The sequence below is a fragment of the Gobio gobio genome (genome assembly GCF_949357685.1).
Source record: "Gobio gobio genome assembly, chromosome: 1".
Taxonomy (NCBI): domain Eukaryota; kingdom Metazoa; phylum Chordata; class Actinopteri; order Cypriniformes; family Gobionidae; genus Gobio; species Gobio gobio.
In genome coordinates, this window is record NC_137097.1 from 80,409,890 (window position 1) to 80,425,845 (window position 15,956).

At 37.5% G+C, this 15,956-nt stretch overlaps 2 protein-coding genes across 2 annotated transcripts in view; both read right to left on the minus strand.

The window, feature by feature from the left end:
• Positions 1–15,956, minus strand: part of LOC307126351 (GTPase IMAP family member 9-like) — a 584,370-nt gene that overhangs the window by 28,347 nt on the left and 540,067 nt on the right. The gene's annotated exons all lie outside the window — the stretch shown is intronic.
• LOC307136923 (uncharacterized protein) lies at positions 7,107–14,676 on the minus strand. The gene is made up of 2 exons (XM_079834306.1): positions 14,454–14,676; positions 7,107–9,146 (listed from the first exon to the last, which is right to left on the minus strand). Exons 1-2 carry the CDS (start codon positions 14,485–14,487, stop codon positions 7,921–7,923), a joined length of 1,260 nt encoding a protein of 419 aa, XP_079690432.1. The 5' UTR covers positions 14,488–14,676; the 3' UTR covers positions 7,107–7,920.

Here is a 15,956-nt window from a genome sequence, read left to right on the forward strand (position 1 = left end):
TCACTAACCGTTTTCTGATGTTCAGAGTTAATCTGTTGATCAGAATATGCTGTTTGTCACCGTTGTTGAGATTCCTAAATTGACTCTTGGTGTCTGTGTGTACCTAATATATATATATATATATATATTTTTTTTTTTTTTTTTTTAAGAAATCCTTAGAATTATAATGAAAATGCTGGATCTTATGCTGTAGACTCACAGTGCTGTTGTAATCAATATGGTAAATCTAACTCAAGAGATTAAACTGTAAATGAGTTCAGTGATTCAGACCAAATGATGAAATGTGAAAACACAACCAACACCACCTGATCATCTTTCTCTTTTCTTGTCTGGCTGTTACAGTTCAGTTACAGCAGCCCAAACAAAATATAATGTTAAATATATTGCTTCACAGATGACATGGAGTCTTAAAGTCTTAAAATTCAGTTGAATTTCCAAATATTTGTCGGATGAACATCAAAGTACCTGAGAAAGGGGGCTAATTGTGGGCATTTCTTTACGTTTCTTTTGAATTTCACTTTCTTAATGAGAACAATTGTACTGTCTTACGTAATGAAGGGTCATTTCTTATCATAAAACACAAACACACACATTAGTTGTCATATTTTAAAAGCCAACCTTTTAATTGCTCCTTAACAGTTAAAAGTTAAAGGGTTAGTTCACCCAAAAATGAAAATTCTGTCATTAATTACTCACCCTCATGTCGTTGGACACCCGTAAGACCTCCGTTCATATTCGGAACACAAATGAAGATATTTTTGTTGAAAGCTGATGGCTGAGAAAGGCCTCCATTGGCATTCAGTACACTTATACTCCCAAGACCGATAAAAGGCACTTAAAATGTCGTTACAAAGTCCATCTCACCACAGTGACTCTACAATAATCTTACGATGCGACGACAATAGTTTTTGTGCGCAAAAAAAAATCAAAACACCTTTATCCAGCTTGTTATTGCCTTCCGCGTGTGCCTCCACGACGCATGCGCGAGAATATGACGTAGCGCCGGGGTTCGGGATTCCATGAAATGCACACTTAAGCCCCATTTTGAGCACTAGGCCGAGACCTAAAGCACGATCAATGTAGAATCCAACAGCTGAGATACGCGCGTCTTCCTCTGATTGTAAACAAATCGCTTCTGGGTCATCTGTCCGAACGCCGGATCTGCGTCATATTCTCGCGCATGCGTCGTGGAGGCACACACGGAAGGCAGTAACAAGTTGGAAAAAGGTGTTATTTTGATTTTTTTTGCGCACAAAAACTATTGTCGTCGCATCGTAAGATTATTGTAGAGTCACTGTGGTGAGATGGACTTTGTAACGATGTTTTGAGTGCCTTTTATCCGTCTTGGGAGTATAAGTGTACTGAATGCCAATGGAGGCCTATCTGAAGCCTTTATCAGCATCAGCTTTCAACAAATATATCTTCATTTGTGTTCCGAATATGAACGGAGGTCTTACGGGTCTCGAACGACGTGAGGGTGAGTAATTAATGACAGAATTTTCATTTTTGGGTGAACTAACCCTTTAAGGAGCTCCAATTAAAAGTTCAGAGCTCCTAAGAAATAACAAAAAGAATATGCAACAAGAGACAACAATATTCTGAGGTAAGATTGGGGTGAAGTAAAAAATGATATGAGCAGCACGTCATGGCAAATTATGTATTTTTTACGTTACTTTAACACAACACAAAGTTATATGAGATTGAACTCGAATTTTAAGTCAGCTTAATATAATTTAAGCCACGCTGATTATAATTAAAACTTATAAGTAGGCCTACGTTTTTAAGTTGAAATACGTGGATTTGTACAGTGCATATCTCAGTGAACATCACAGAGAAGGGCCTCTAGTACTAACAATGAGTTCCTTAGTTTTAGAAGCATTTAGTGACAAAGCACTCGCCTTGCACCATGTTACCAGGTGGTCTATATGCTCAAACTGGGCCCTCTCTAAGTCCCCCTTTCCTTTGACCATAAGACCAACCATACCCATTTCATCAGCATACTTAAGTAACAGAAAATTACTTTCACAAATCTGCATTTCATATTCAAGGAAAATAATGCAGGTGATAACACACAACCTTGATGGACTCCAGTATTGAAAATAATGTCATCAGACATGCAGTACAGAAACTCTGAAAACCCTTGATTCATAACACAAGGTGTCCATTGGTATCATGTTTTAATAATCAATCTAATAAAATGTCAGTCCTAACAGTATTAAAAGTTGAGCTAAAATCAATAAATACAATTCTGGCAAATGGTTTGGATTGAAGTCACCATTATGGTGATCAGTATTTGCTTTAGTTGAGCAGACTCTTGATGTTTTAATGCTAGTTTTTCTCTGGCCGCTGTAACTTTTGTTATTGCAAGGGCAAATATAACCAGATTATTTTAGGTGTTCTTTAGTTTAAGGTACTGAAAATATGTGCTTTATAAGATTAAACAAATGACTGCATAAAAACTAACACGTCTATGTGTAAAGTTATTATAGAATGTAATAAAGAATTAAAGACAAAACATTGCAGTTGATGATAAACGTCTGTCATTAAAGCTACACTGTCTAACTTTTTTAGTTTATTCTTAGCTAAAAACACTTGGTTCTTTCAAAAAATATATGTGCTCATTAATGTATATTTACTTCTTTCAAGTAATAAAGTATTCCCGTAAGTTTATAATATGCCATTGAAAATACATATGGTTGAGGGGTTCGAATGCAGGTCGCCTTGTTGCCCCTCCATCTTGAAAGTACATTAGCCAAAGAGGGACATACCCGTAAATTCGCGTTTTAACACTCGATGGCACCGTGTCGAATGTGGACGAGGTCGAACTGGAAGCCATGTTAATCTTGGACTAAATCGGCCACCGTAGGAGTTAAAACGAAATCGGAATTGAGAGGAACAGAAACTAATATTCACTGGATGGTCATATACCTTTTCACCGCTAGATGGGGGAAAATATCACACAGTGTAGCTTTAAATATTAAACATCTCTCTCAATGAGTGACTGGAAATTTGTCCCACATGAAAAAATAGATTAACAGACAATTTTATCTAAGCATATATTGTGCTACATAAGTCTAAGAGGTAAAAAAGAGATAGCGACAAGAGTAAAATATTAAGAGACTAATGCTGACAGTGCTGATTATTAACTTGTAACAGTTAAGTCAAGTCACATAAATAAATGAAGAGGGACCAATCACCACTTAATAACATTATATTTCCCTTGTCAGAAGAAAATACAATTTAAGAACACAAAAGTCTTGAAACATTACATGAAGCAGAGTCATCAATCTTTTCACATTCGGAAACAAGACCTTATAAATGTCCACCCAAAGTTACTACCAATGTCCTTGGCTCAACACACCATTGTAGACGTCAGAAGAATGTAATTCAAGTTCATCCAACAAAGATTAATCCAGAAGAAAAGTGTCAGTTCATAAAGGAGTTCAGATATCATCCTGAATTGAAGAGAATAACAAATCACAAACTTTAACCAGTTGAGATGTCCTCAGAATCAAGGAGATATAAAAACCCTCTGTACAAAACAAAACAAAAACAATACAACTAGTGATGGCAATTTCAAAACACTTTTCAAAATAATTTACATCATGAAGAAAAATAAAAGAATACAACTTTTTGAGATTGTTCTTTGGGGAGGAACTCAATTTTTGAGTTGATCTGAATCTCACAGTTGAATCTGCTGGTTATGAAGATTAACTTTATTAACTGTGGAAACTTCAAATTATGTTTCTTTGTCATTAAACATTTTTTTCCAGAACCGACCCGATCCCAAAAATTCTGAGCATCTGCCGATACCAGCGCAGTTTTGTTTAAAAATTCAATGTATAATTTCTATACCTCAGTGTGTTGAACTGATAATCACTCTTCTGTGAGTTAAACACAATCTACTAAATACAGACAACTTCATTATAAAGAAAAACAACAAATTAGAAATATATAAATCACAATCTATGACAAAAATACTACTGTAAACTAGATGGTGGATAAACTAGATTAGTGGATAATTCAGCAGCAAAAGTTACTCTAGAAAAATCACGAGTGCACAATAATTGTATAAAATCTAAACATTTAGTGGGGAACACATACAACTGAATAAGTGTAGCACTAAGTCTGGTAAAATGTTACACATTGTTGTAAAAATACATTCATGAAAAACAAGTAAATATTAATAGGAACAGGGCCTTATACTAAGAAATTAAAAAGACATTTATTTTAAATTTATAGCGCAGCTTTTTAGTGAGGCAGCAACACATTATAGATATGGCAGAACAAAAAAAGGCTATTAAAGGATTAGTTCACTTTTAAATAAACCTTTGCTGATAATTTACTCACCCCATGTTCATCCAAGATGTCCATGTCTTTCTTTCTGCAGTCGAAAAGAAATTAAGGTTTTGGATGAAAACAGTCCAGGGTTTTTCTCCATATAATGGACTGGGAAAAAAAATCAAAATAACGCCTTTATCCAACCTCTTCTTGTCTTCCGAGTATGCCTCCACGACGCATGCGCGAGAATATGATGTAGCGCCAGCGTTCGGGAATCAAATGCACACTTAAGCCCCATTTTGAGAACTACGCCGAGACCTAAAGCACGATCAATGTAGAATTCAACAGCTTAGATACTCGCGTCTTCCTCTGCTTGTAAACAAATCGCTTCTGGGTCATGTGTTCGAACGCCGGATCTGCGTAATATTCTCGCGCATGCGTCGTGGAGGCACACACGGAAGACAAGAACAAGTTGGATAAAGGTGTTATTTAGATTTTTTTTGCGCACAAAAACTATTGTCGTCGCATCGTAAAATTATTGTAGAGTCACTGTGGTGAGATGGACTTTGTAACGACGTTTTAAGTGCCTTTTATGGGTCTTGTGAGTGTAAATGTACTGAATGCCAATGGAGGCCTATCTGAAGCCTTTCTCAGCCATCAGCTTTCAACTAAAATATCTTAATTTGTGTTCCGAATATGAACGGAGGTCTTACGGGTGTCGAACGACATGAGGGTGAGTAATTAATGACAGAATTTTCATTTTTGGGTGAACTAACCCTTTAATCTGTTGATCAGAATATGCTGTTTGTCACCGTTGTTGAGATTCCTAAATTGACTCTTGGTGTCTGTGTGTACCTAATATATATATATATATATAAAGAAATCCTTAGAATTATATTGAAAATGTTGGATTTTATGCTGTGGACTCAGAGCGCTGTTGTAATCAATATGGTAAATCTAACTCAGACTAGAGACATCTAGAGACTAGAGACATCCAAGATGTCCATGTCTTTCTTTCTGCAGTCGAAAAGAAATTAAGGTTTTGGATGAAAACAGTCCAGGGTTTTTCTCCATATAATGGACTTCAATGGGCTCACGGCTTCAAAGGACTAGAAACTGCGAGAAACCGAGCAGTATTTATGCTATTATTTTACCTCTTTTCAGACGAACGCGATCGTCTCTGAGCTCAGTCATAACTTCTGGCAAGTGAGGTCAAATTAGATCATGGGCATAGATGTATACGCAGATGCCTCATTAGCGACTGCATGGATCAGTAGAATGAGGCATCTACTATCGATATCTCTATGACCACGATCTAATTTGACCTCACTTGCCGGAAGTTATGTCTGAGCTCAGAAATGATCAGGCTCGTCTGAAAAGAGGTAAAATAATAGCATAAATACTGCTCGGTTTCTCACAGAAACTGATCGTTTCGCTATATAAGACCCTTATTCATCGTCTGGTATCGTTTAAAGCCCTTTGAAGCTGCACTGAAACTGTCATTTGGACCTTGAACCGTTTGGAGCCTATTGAAGTCCATTATATGGAGAAAAACCCTGGACTGTTTTCATCTAAAACCTTAATTTATTTTCGACTGCAGAAAGAAAGACATGGACATTTTGGATGACATGGGGGTGAGTAAATTATCAGCAAAAGTTTATTTAAAAGTGAACAAATCCTTTAATAATCTTATGCGCAAAAGTAGCCTATTTTATTACAAAAGGCTCCAATACAGAGCCGTGTGCACATCCTCTGTGCAAGAAATGTTTCAGTTACCATGCGTGTGAAGAACAATACAATCTCTAGTCCAGTGTTGTGATCTAACACACACACACACACACACACACACACACACACACACACACCCGGGAGAAAGTAACACGATTTGGAAGCAGCAATAAACTCCAGCCAGATAAAGTCATTTTATGTGAAACCATAGACCGTTATCTACAGATCAAGCATAACAGGAACATTGAATCATCTTGGAGAGAGTTTTATTGTGTTAACTGTCGTAACCGAACGCAACACGTAGTTTGAAGTCCCAGTGAACCGGAAGTAGCAACTGATATTATTTCAGGGCTGTGCTGTATTTCCAAGTGGAAGGGAATATTGAATAGAGGGCGGCGTTTTACTTCAGCCCTCCTCCCTCCATCTCTCGCTCATAGCAGACTAACGGATAAAGGGGAGTGGTTACGATATTCAAACCTAAGCCGTCAAACTACCGTCATCTGAGAGGGAACGCCATTCCAGACCGGAAGTTACTTTTCAGATTTTGATTAACCCTTAAATGCATGACTGTTTTTCCAAACATTCTTACATATTCGGGTCTTTAGCGACCTGAATCTATATCTAACATGGATAGATCTATACCTGCCGCGATAATATATAAAACTCCTGATATTAGAGTAACAATTACAGAAGAATAAAATAAAACATATTTCGTTACCTTTTGGAGCTTGGAAGGGTTCAGTTTGAGCAGATGTTTTATACCATCATCACTGTCCTCGTCAGAATTCATTTCCCAGTACATTCAGCATTTCCCTCATATTCGCGATCTCACGCATATCCTCAAAACTCATTTTCAACATCTTCAAAATAAATATTTTGATCACTGACAGCTTCCTTCACCAGATCCATCATCAAGTGACAGTGACACTAATATTTGATTGTGTTCAGTTCTGTCTCTGCAGTAAATCGCTGAGCCATTTCAAGTTTTGCAGATTAAATATATATTATTGTTTCGTTTTCTGTCTGAGATAACTATGAGTGAAACGTCACTTCATCATTGTGTATCAGACATAAATAAAGCTGAATTGCACTTATTTCCTCATTAGAGATTAATTTATTATTGTGCAGGGGAAAAAATGCGTACAATCTTACACACCTCGGGTCGTTAGCGACCCTATACAATTTTGACAAAAAACTAGTGGAAAAACAAGCATTCAATTATAATTTTATTATTTTTTTCTTGTTATATTTGTTTAAAATGGATTGAGGAATACTAAGAAGGTTGATGTATAACTTTAAAAAATGAATGAGGAGGAGGGTAGTGAATGACGTCTCGGGTCGCTAAAGACCCAAGGTATGCATTTAAGGGTTAAAGATTACCACGGCAAACTATTTTTTTTTCTGTGTATTAACTTGCATGGCTAATTGATCACCCCAAGACCTGTAATGTATGCTAACAAACTAAATAAGGTTTTGATTTCACGAGGACTTTAAAGCTGAATGGGGAATGACAGTGGAGGGAAGAGTTCACGTGAATGTAATGACTTAAATATTCATCTGTACCTCACATTAAACTATGGAATAACTTCAGAACACTTATAATATAGTGCATGAAGAAGAGTTAATGATGCTTTATAATGTTTTTGTGGGGCACTGGGGCTTAACAATAACACAGAATATTAAACGCAAAAATTTGGATCGGTCCTGTCTGACCGTTACCCAATCCGGCAAATAATGGCGTATCAGAGCCGAAACCGAGTATCTGATCGGTCCATCCCTATTTGTTGTGTCAGTTGTTATGGCTGGTTAGGACAGATTTATCCAGATGATATTTCATTGCCTGATGCATTATTTTGTCACATTTGGTGAGGATGTGGCATCAGACCTGAAAGTGCTGGATCTGAAGAGCATCTACTTACTGTGATTGTTTTTTGTATGTCTGAGTAAAGAAGATGAATGATTGAAACGCTTCCCACATGCAGTGCACGGATAGGAATTTTCTCCAGTGTGGATCATCTCGTGTCTTTTCAGATTTGCTGACTGATTAAATGTCTTGTCACAGTGTGAACACTTAAAAGGTTTCTCTCCAGTGTGAATTCTCTTGTGTATTTTCAGGTGTCCTAACAGACTGAATCTCTTGTCACAGAATAAACACTTGTAAGGTTTTTCTCCAGTGTGAATTCTCTGGTGCACTTTTAAATCGCCCCCTCTAGTAAAAGTCTTCTCACACTCAAAGCACATGTACTCTCTCACACCAGTGTGTATTTTCTGATGTACTTTTAAATGTTCTAGACGTATAAAACTCTTTCCACACTCAGAACATGAATGTGGCTTCTCCTTCGTGTGACTTTTCAGGTGCTGCTTCAGGACTGATGACCACAAAAATGTTTTCCCGCATATATCACATGTGAATGGCTTCTCTCTGGTGTGGATGTTCATGTGTTCTTTAAGGGTTGCCAATTGTGAGAAACTCTTCCCACATTGATCACAAGTGTGTGGTTTCTCTCCAGTATGAATTCTCATATGCCTCTTAAGGTGTCTTTTTCGTTTGAAACCCTTCCCGCACTGATCACATGTGTATGGTTTCTCTTCATTGTGGATTATCTCGTGGTTTTTCAGGTTTGTTAACCGATTGAATCTCATGTCACAGTGTGAACACTTGTGCGGTTTCCCTCCGGTGTGGATCCTCTCATGTTTTTTCAAGATTCCTGACTGACTGAATCTCTTGTCGCAGTGTGAACACTTGTAAGGTTTCTCTCCAGGGTGGATGTTCATGTGTTCTTTAAGGTGTCCTGATTGTGTGAAACTCTTTCCACATTGATCACATGTGTACGGCTTTTCTCCAGTGTGAACTCTCATGTGAACATCAAGTTCATTTTTGCTTTTGAAACTCTTTCCACATTGATCACATGAGTATGGCTTCTCTCCGGTATGGATTCTCATGTGACGCTCTAGATGATTTTTGGTTGTGACACTCTTTCCACACTGAGTGCAGATGAAAGATTTATTGATTCTTCTTTTCTTTAAATCTTTCTGTTTGTTTTGAGAGCAACTCAAAGGTTTTTTTCCAGTCATGACTTGCTTTTTCTCCTCAACTTCACTCAATTCTTCATTCTTCTCGTTTCCTTCAATCAACTCTGACATAAAAGTTTAAATGATTAATTTTCAGTAACTCATAATAAAACAGAGAAATGTGAAGCACATACAAGTAAACACTGAGCTAACAGTGGACAGTAGAAAATTGCTATACAAAATGTCCGTTAAACTTTCCATGAATGAGGTACATTGATCTTCAAATTAGGGGTGGGTGATCTTCCCAAAATTTCATATCACAATCTTATAACAAACAATCACAATCCACAATCTGATATCTTAAAGGGTGGCCGATGATATATTTATATATATCAGGCATGACATCTGGGGCGATTCTAAGATTTTCATTTTAGGGGAGCTCAGCCCCTAGTGAGGGTATGAAACAAAAATAGTAACACTTTAGTTTAGGGTCCAATTCTCAGTATTAACTAGTAGCTTATTACATTAGGATATCGGCTTTTTATTATCACTTATAAAGCAAATATTAATGCCTTATTCTGCATGACCATATTGTACATCCCTTAATCATACAATGTAGGCAGGTTTATAATCCCTGAGATCCCAAATGTGAGGTAGTTAGGGGGGTTCAGGGGGCTTGCTCCCCCGAGAAAATTTTATTTTCCATGATCAACATATGAGCATTTTAAAAATGTTCTGAACGGCAAAAAAATGTATAACAATAGCTTGAAAACCATGTCAGTGGGCAGATATGACTGATAAAGTTTTCCATTTTCGTCAATGAAGACAGTAAACATATGTTTAACTAATATTTATATGTTTTATTAATCATTTTCATAGACATGTTAATTTACTGAAGGCTACCAGGAAAGCTAGGTAACTAAATGTATTTAATTAATTCACAATATGCCCACATTTATTACTAATCTTATGCCCAATACAGGCTGAAAAAAACTTAGCTTTTTTATTTACTGAATGCTACAAATGGAATTATATTAATTTACAATATGCACACATTCATTACTATTATTCATTACTACACATTCATTACTGTGCCTAATCTGAAGAAAACGGCTTTGTTAATATTTCTTGTTTGTTAATTATATTATAAATGACATTACATAGGCCCATTTTAATGCAAAATGGCGAAATTAGACAAAAGTTTATTAATTTGGCTGAATATTTTTGTCATTTGTTTAACATTTCTGACTTAAGAAGCAGCTGTCAAATATGAAATGTTTAATTTAAATACACATCTCGCACTTGACGTCGAGTTGCGCTGCTAAAATTTGTTAAATCACACATTTTTTAGGGGGGCTGGGTAGAAGTTTAGGGGGGGCTGAAGCCCCCCTAAAAGGGGCCTAGTGACGCCCATGCATGACAGTATGAGCACTGACAGGTGAAGTGAATAACAATGATTATCTCTTTATCACAGCACTTGTTAGTGGGTGGGACCATTTTGTCCTCAAAGTTGTTAGGAGCAGGAAAAATGGGCAAGCGTAAGGATTTGAGCGAGTTTGACAAGGGCCAAATTGTGATGGCTAGACGACTGGATCAGAGCATCTCCAAAACTGCAGCTCTTCTGGGGTGTTCCCGGTCTGCAGTGGTCAGGCTCTATCAAAAGTGCTCCAAGGAAGGACCAGTGGTGACCCGGCCACAGGGTCATGGGCAGCCAAGGCTCATTGATGGTCCGATCAAACAGACGAGCTACTGGAGCTCAAATTGCTCAAGAAGTTAATGCTGGTTCTGATAGAAAGGGATCAGAATACACAGAGCATCTCAGTTTGTTGTGTATGGGGCGGCACAGCCGCTGACCAGTGCCCATGCTGACCCCTGTCCACCGCCCAAAGCACCAACAGTGGCACGCAAGCATCAGAACTGGACCACGGAGCAATGGAAGAGGGTGGCCTGGTCTGATGAATCACGTGTTCTTTTAGATCATGTGGATGGCCGGGTGTGTGTGCGTGGCTTACCTGGGGAACACGTGGCACCAGGATGCACTATGGGAAGAATGAAAGCCGGCGGAGGCAGTGATGCTTTGGGCAATGTTCTGCTGGGAAACCTTGGGTCCTCCATCCATGTGGATGTGACTTTGACACGTCCCACCTACCTAAGCATTGTTGAGCCCATGTCCAGCCTTTCATGGAAACGGTATTCCCTGTGGCTGTGGCTCTTTCAGCAGATAATGCGCCGCCACAAAGCACAAATGCTTCAGGGATGATTTCAGGAGCACAACAATGAGTTTGAGGTGTTGACTTGGCCTCCAAATTCCCCAGATCTTAATCCAATCGAGCATCTGTGGGATGTGCTGAACAAACAAGTCCGATCCATGGAGGCCCCACCTCGCAACTTACAGGACTTGAAGGATCTGCTGCTAACTTCTTGGAGCCAGATACCACACAGCACACTTTCAGGGGTCTAGTGGAGTCCATCAGAGACGGGTCAGGGCTGTTTTGGCAGCAAAAGAGGGACCAACACAATGCCTGAGTGCCCCTATTAAAGGTTGGCCGATATATCGGGCCGATATTTGTCATTTTTTTAATATATCGGCATTGGCCGATATCCGTGTTTAGTAGCGCTGATTTAAAGAGCACCTATCATGGCATTTAAAATGTTCCAAATGTTGTTTTAGAAGTCCCCAACAACAGTTTTGCATGCATGCAATGACAAAAAAGACTTTAGTTTTCTTATAATATGCATTTATTTTTACCTGTTTTGACAGCGATTCTCAAATGATTCCTTTAGTGATTCACTTTTCAAAACCCCGCCTTTACGTGACGCTAATCTGCGGTGATTGGTCCGATGACCCAGTCAGTTGTGATTGGTATAGTCTGTGCAGATATTTTCGGAAACGGAACGCCCATCAAAGTCTTATAGTGACAGTAATTTGTTAATATGTGTCAGGAGTTATGAATATGAAAACCGCGTCTGTACCGTTTGATTGTAATATGAGCCTCAGCTGATCTCATTCATAAAAAAACTCCTCTATTCTCCTCACGAAGACTCGCGACAAATCAACATCCCTCAGGGCTTTTAGTTCAAAAGTGTGCAGATGAGGAGACATATTGATAGATTCTCATATGTCTGTGTCAAATTTCTAAACAGAGGAGTATTTTTTATTCAATACTTCCTCAAAATGCGCAGATATAGCCTAATCATGAGCGATTGAGTCTCTTATGTGTTGTTTTCAATTCATACTGGCAGCCGGAGGGCGCTCTGTGCACATGTAGTCCATGTACAGACAGACGAAGAAGATATTATGTGCCATAATAGAAGTCCATAATAAAAGCTTCCTGAGATCGCGAAACATACATTTGACGACTAATAAACACTCAATCGCGACGATGTATGGTTTGTCTTCAAGCCACTTAGTCTTCAAATGCTCATCCTTGGGCAGATGAAAAAAGTTTGCTTTTGAGTCGCACTTCAGAACACATGGTCTCGTGGCCATGATGTTTTCTAGTTTTCACTGGCGTCTTGGAGCGCAATAAGTGGGCGTATCGTATTCAAATAACTTGACAAGTTGACGTCATCTAGTCAGAGAAAAAGCTTCGGTCTTCTAACGATTCTTAAAAATGACTCAGAGTCGACTCTTACTTTTGAAAGAAAATAACTATATATACGGTGCACTGTCATATTTCAAACTATGCAGGATGTTTTTGTTCACTTGGATCTATGTTACACACTACATGAAAGGTAAATTTCAAAATTCCATGATAGGTGCTCTTTAAAGTCAGACACGTCTTCGAAGCGTTATGAATCAGTGAGTCGAATCATGATTCGGATCGCGTGTCAAACCGTCAAACTGCTGAAATTTGGCGATCCAAACTGCTGAATCGACTCACTGATTCATAACGCTTCGAAGCTTCATGAGGCCGTGTTTTGAAATTGTCATCACTATATAAGTCGTTATTTAGGGGTTTTTTGTGCACAAAAACTATTCTCGCCGATTCATAAAGTTATTGTAGAACCACTGTAGTGAGATGGACTTTGTAACGACGTCTTTAGTACCTTTTAAGGGTCTTGAGAGTGAACCGTGCATTGTGCCAATGGAGGCCTTTCAGAGCCATCAGATTTCAACTAAAATATCTTCATTTGTGTCTGAAGATGAACGGAGGTCTGACGGGTGTCGAACGACATGAGGGTAAGTAATTAATGACAGAATTTTCATTTTTGGGTGAACTAACCCTTTAATCCAGCATTTATATTTTGATGTCACTCACCAAACTTTGCAGTATGCAGTTGGCCATCGGTCCTCTTAGCAGCATTAAAATCAATAGTTTTATTCAATGGATTTTATAAACTCTATAGCCTCACGTTTTGCGAGCCTGCATTAACTCTGAATAAAAAAGCACTGAATAAAAACTCTGATCGCGTTCAAGAGATCTGACTACATTACTCACAGCTGCAAAAACACGTTGTAAATAGATGGCGCTCTTACATGTGGCGCTCTACAGAGTGTTAACACAAATGTGCAAATCTGCCCAATCTGTTTCGCCAGTATATTATTTCAGTATCGACTGAGGGTGCCTTTGCTTGCGTTTGAGGGAGCTTTAGCCTTGTTCTACTTTCGTCTGGCCCTCGCCCTCAATCATGCTACGTAATAATATTACTTTTTCCAAGTAACTAGTAAAGTAACGCATTACTTTTCAAATGTACAAAAAAATATCTGAGTTACTTTTTAAAAAAAGTAACAAGTTACTTTTTCACATGAATTTGACTGACAGCTCTCCTGCCCCCATGTTTAGAAAAATAAGTGCAGAGGCGTTGTGTGTAAACATGATGGTTATTGTAGTTCTAGACTAAATGTGAGCATTTATTCATCTCACTTGCACAATAAAGATTCTGTACTCCTCAAAATGAATAAAATCAGTCAAATGCAAAATCAGAGTACTATGCAAACCTCCAATAATTAAATGTTAAATAAAACACATATTTTTATGCATAATCTACCTTTATATTTAATTGACCAATGTCTTGCTGCTGACCTTTGATGATGAAAATAACTAGATTTTTAGTTTTTATTGGTAAAGTTTTTCTCCTGCAACCTATTCTCCCATCATCCAGAATGGCAGCAGAGCTGCATCCTCTACTGTTCTTGGTGAATCTGCATTTTTACCTCAGCCTGGGGCTTATTATTTCAATTTTAGTATGAAGAGGCCTTTACCGTTGCACAAAAATAGAACATTTTTGTTATAAAAAAAACAAAAACAAGCCCATCCCAGGTGAGAAAAAGTAATGCAAAAGTAACGTAACGCATTACTTGTCTTAAAAAGTAACTAAGTAACTCAATTAGTTACTTTTTAAGGGAGTACCGCGATATTGTAATGCATTACTTTTCAAAGTAACTTTTCCCAACACTGTTAATGAATGAATGAAGAATAAACACCAACCTCTTTGTTCTTCAGGATCTTCAGTGTGTTTCATTCTGCAGGTTCTGGATCACTTGTGTTCTCACTGTCCTCTTTAATAAACTTAGTCTTTGCATTTATTGATGAGCTGATGTGGAAGGAACTTTACAGATGAGGTGATTGATGTGGGAGGAGCTTCATAGATGATGTGACTGATGTGGGAGGAGCTTCACTGATGATGAATTCCAGTGTGGGAGGAGCTGATCTGCCCAAATAAAAAATGTATCAGTTACTGTATTTCTTTTTATACTAAATGATAACAGAATATAAATAATGTCATGAAATTGTTCCAAATATAAACAACGGTAAGAAAAACAGTTATAAATGCACAGAAAGAAATGCACATATTTTGTAAGCAACAATTACCCCCGGACTGTTGACACCAATGAAATGAGCGTTAAGTGTGAATTTACAGGAGATGTGAAGACATCATCATAATAAATGAGGTGAAAACAGGAACTATTGAGATGAAATAAAGAGTCTTTTCAGCAGCTCTGTTAATATTGATGAGCCTCAGACTATCAACACTCATTCAACAAGACATTCAGGATCATCAGCAGATCATCTCACTTTATTCTGACTGTTTGCTCTTACAAACACATTATTACAGTCAGGATATATACAAAAACATGAATGACACTCAGGTGAAGAAAAAAACAAGAACTACAACACCATAATATGTCCATATGAATCTAGTTTTAGTTTGACTTTCTAATAACTACATTCATTGAAAGTTATTAAATCCAGGGTTTCTGCGGGTTTTATGAAGGTAAATTTAAGACCTTTTTAAGAGCAATTAAAGAATAAATTGAAGGGAACATAACACATCAATACGGTCAACAATGAGTTGCATTAGTGACACTTCAAAGTTTAAAAATACAATTTCCATCAGATCTCCATAACTTTTAAATTCATTTTACCAACCTTAAAGTTTGAGATAAGAAATCTTGTGAAAGAGAATTTATGATTAAAACAACAACAAATATCTGCCAATGGATTTATAAAAATCAAGACTTAATTTCTTCATTTGGCATGTCAAGTAAATGTATTTTGATTTAAGGATGTTTAGTTATTTGCCCTGGAGGAAGAACATTATTATAATTTTATTTTGAAGTGTACGCAATTTCATTTTGCAATTAAATTTAGGGCCCCATGACACAAGTGAAGATATGTGGTATTGATAGATATTGCTTCCATTGACAGACTAAGCTTCCAATCCCTCCATTGACAGACTAAGCAAAACCCTTCAAAAAGTTAATAAAGAGATCATAAAACTAATCTATACGAATTGAGCCGTGTATGAGACATTTTCTGAAGAGACTCGATGGCTTTATATGATGAAGGAAAGTCTGACTGGTTTGAAATTAAATGAGGGCGAGTAAATGATGACAGAAATCACTTTTTGATTTATTCCTCCAAATCTTGACACATTATCAGTCATTCTGCATTATACAGTAAATTACATTTTTATGAAAGGATTCTGCA

What these genes read in the sequence shown, in the direction of transcription:
- LOC307136923 (XM_079834306.1), bottom strand. Translation starts at nt 14,487, where the DNA reads ATGAAACACACTGAAGATCCTGAAGAACAAAGAG. An exon ending in AGATCCTGAAGAACAAAGAG is followed by an intron (nt 9,147 to 14,453) that starts GTTGGTGTTTAT and finishes CTTTTATGTCAG; the next exon opens with AGTTGATTGAAGGAAACGAG.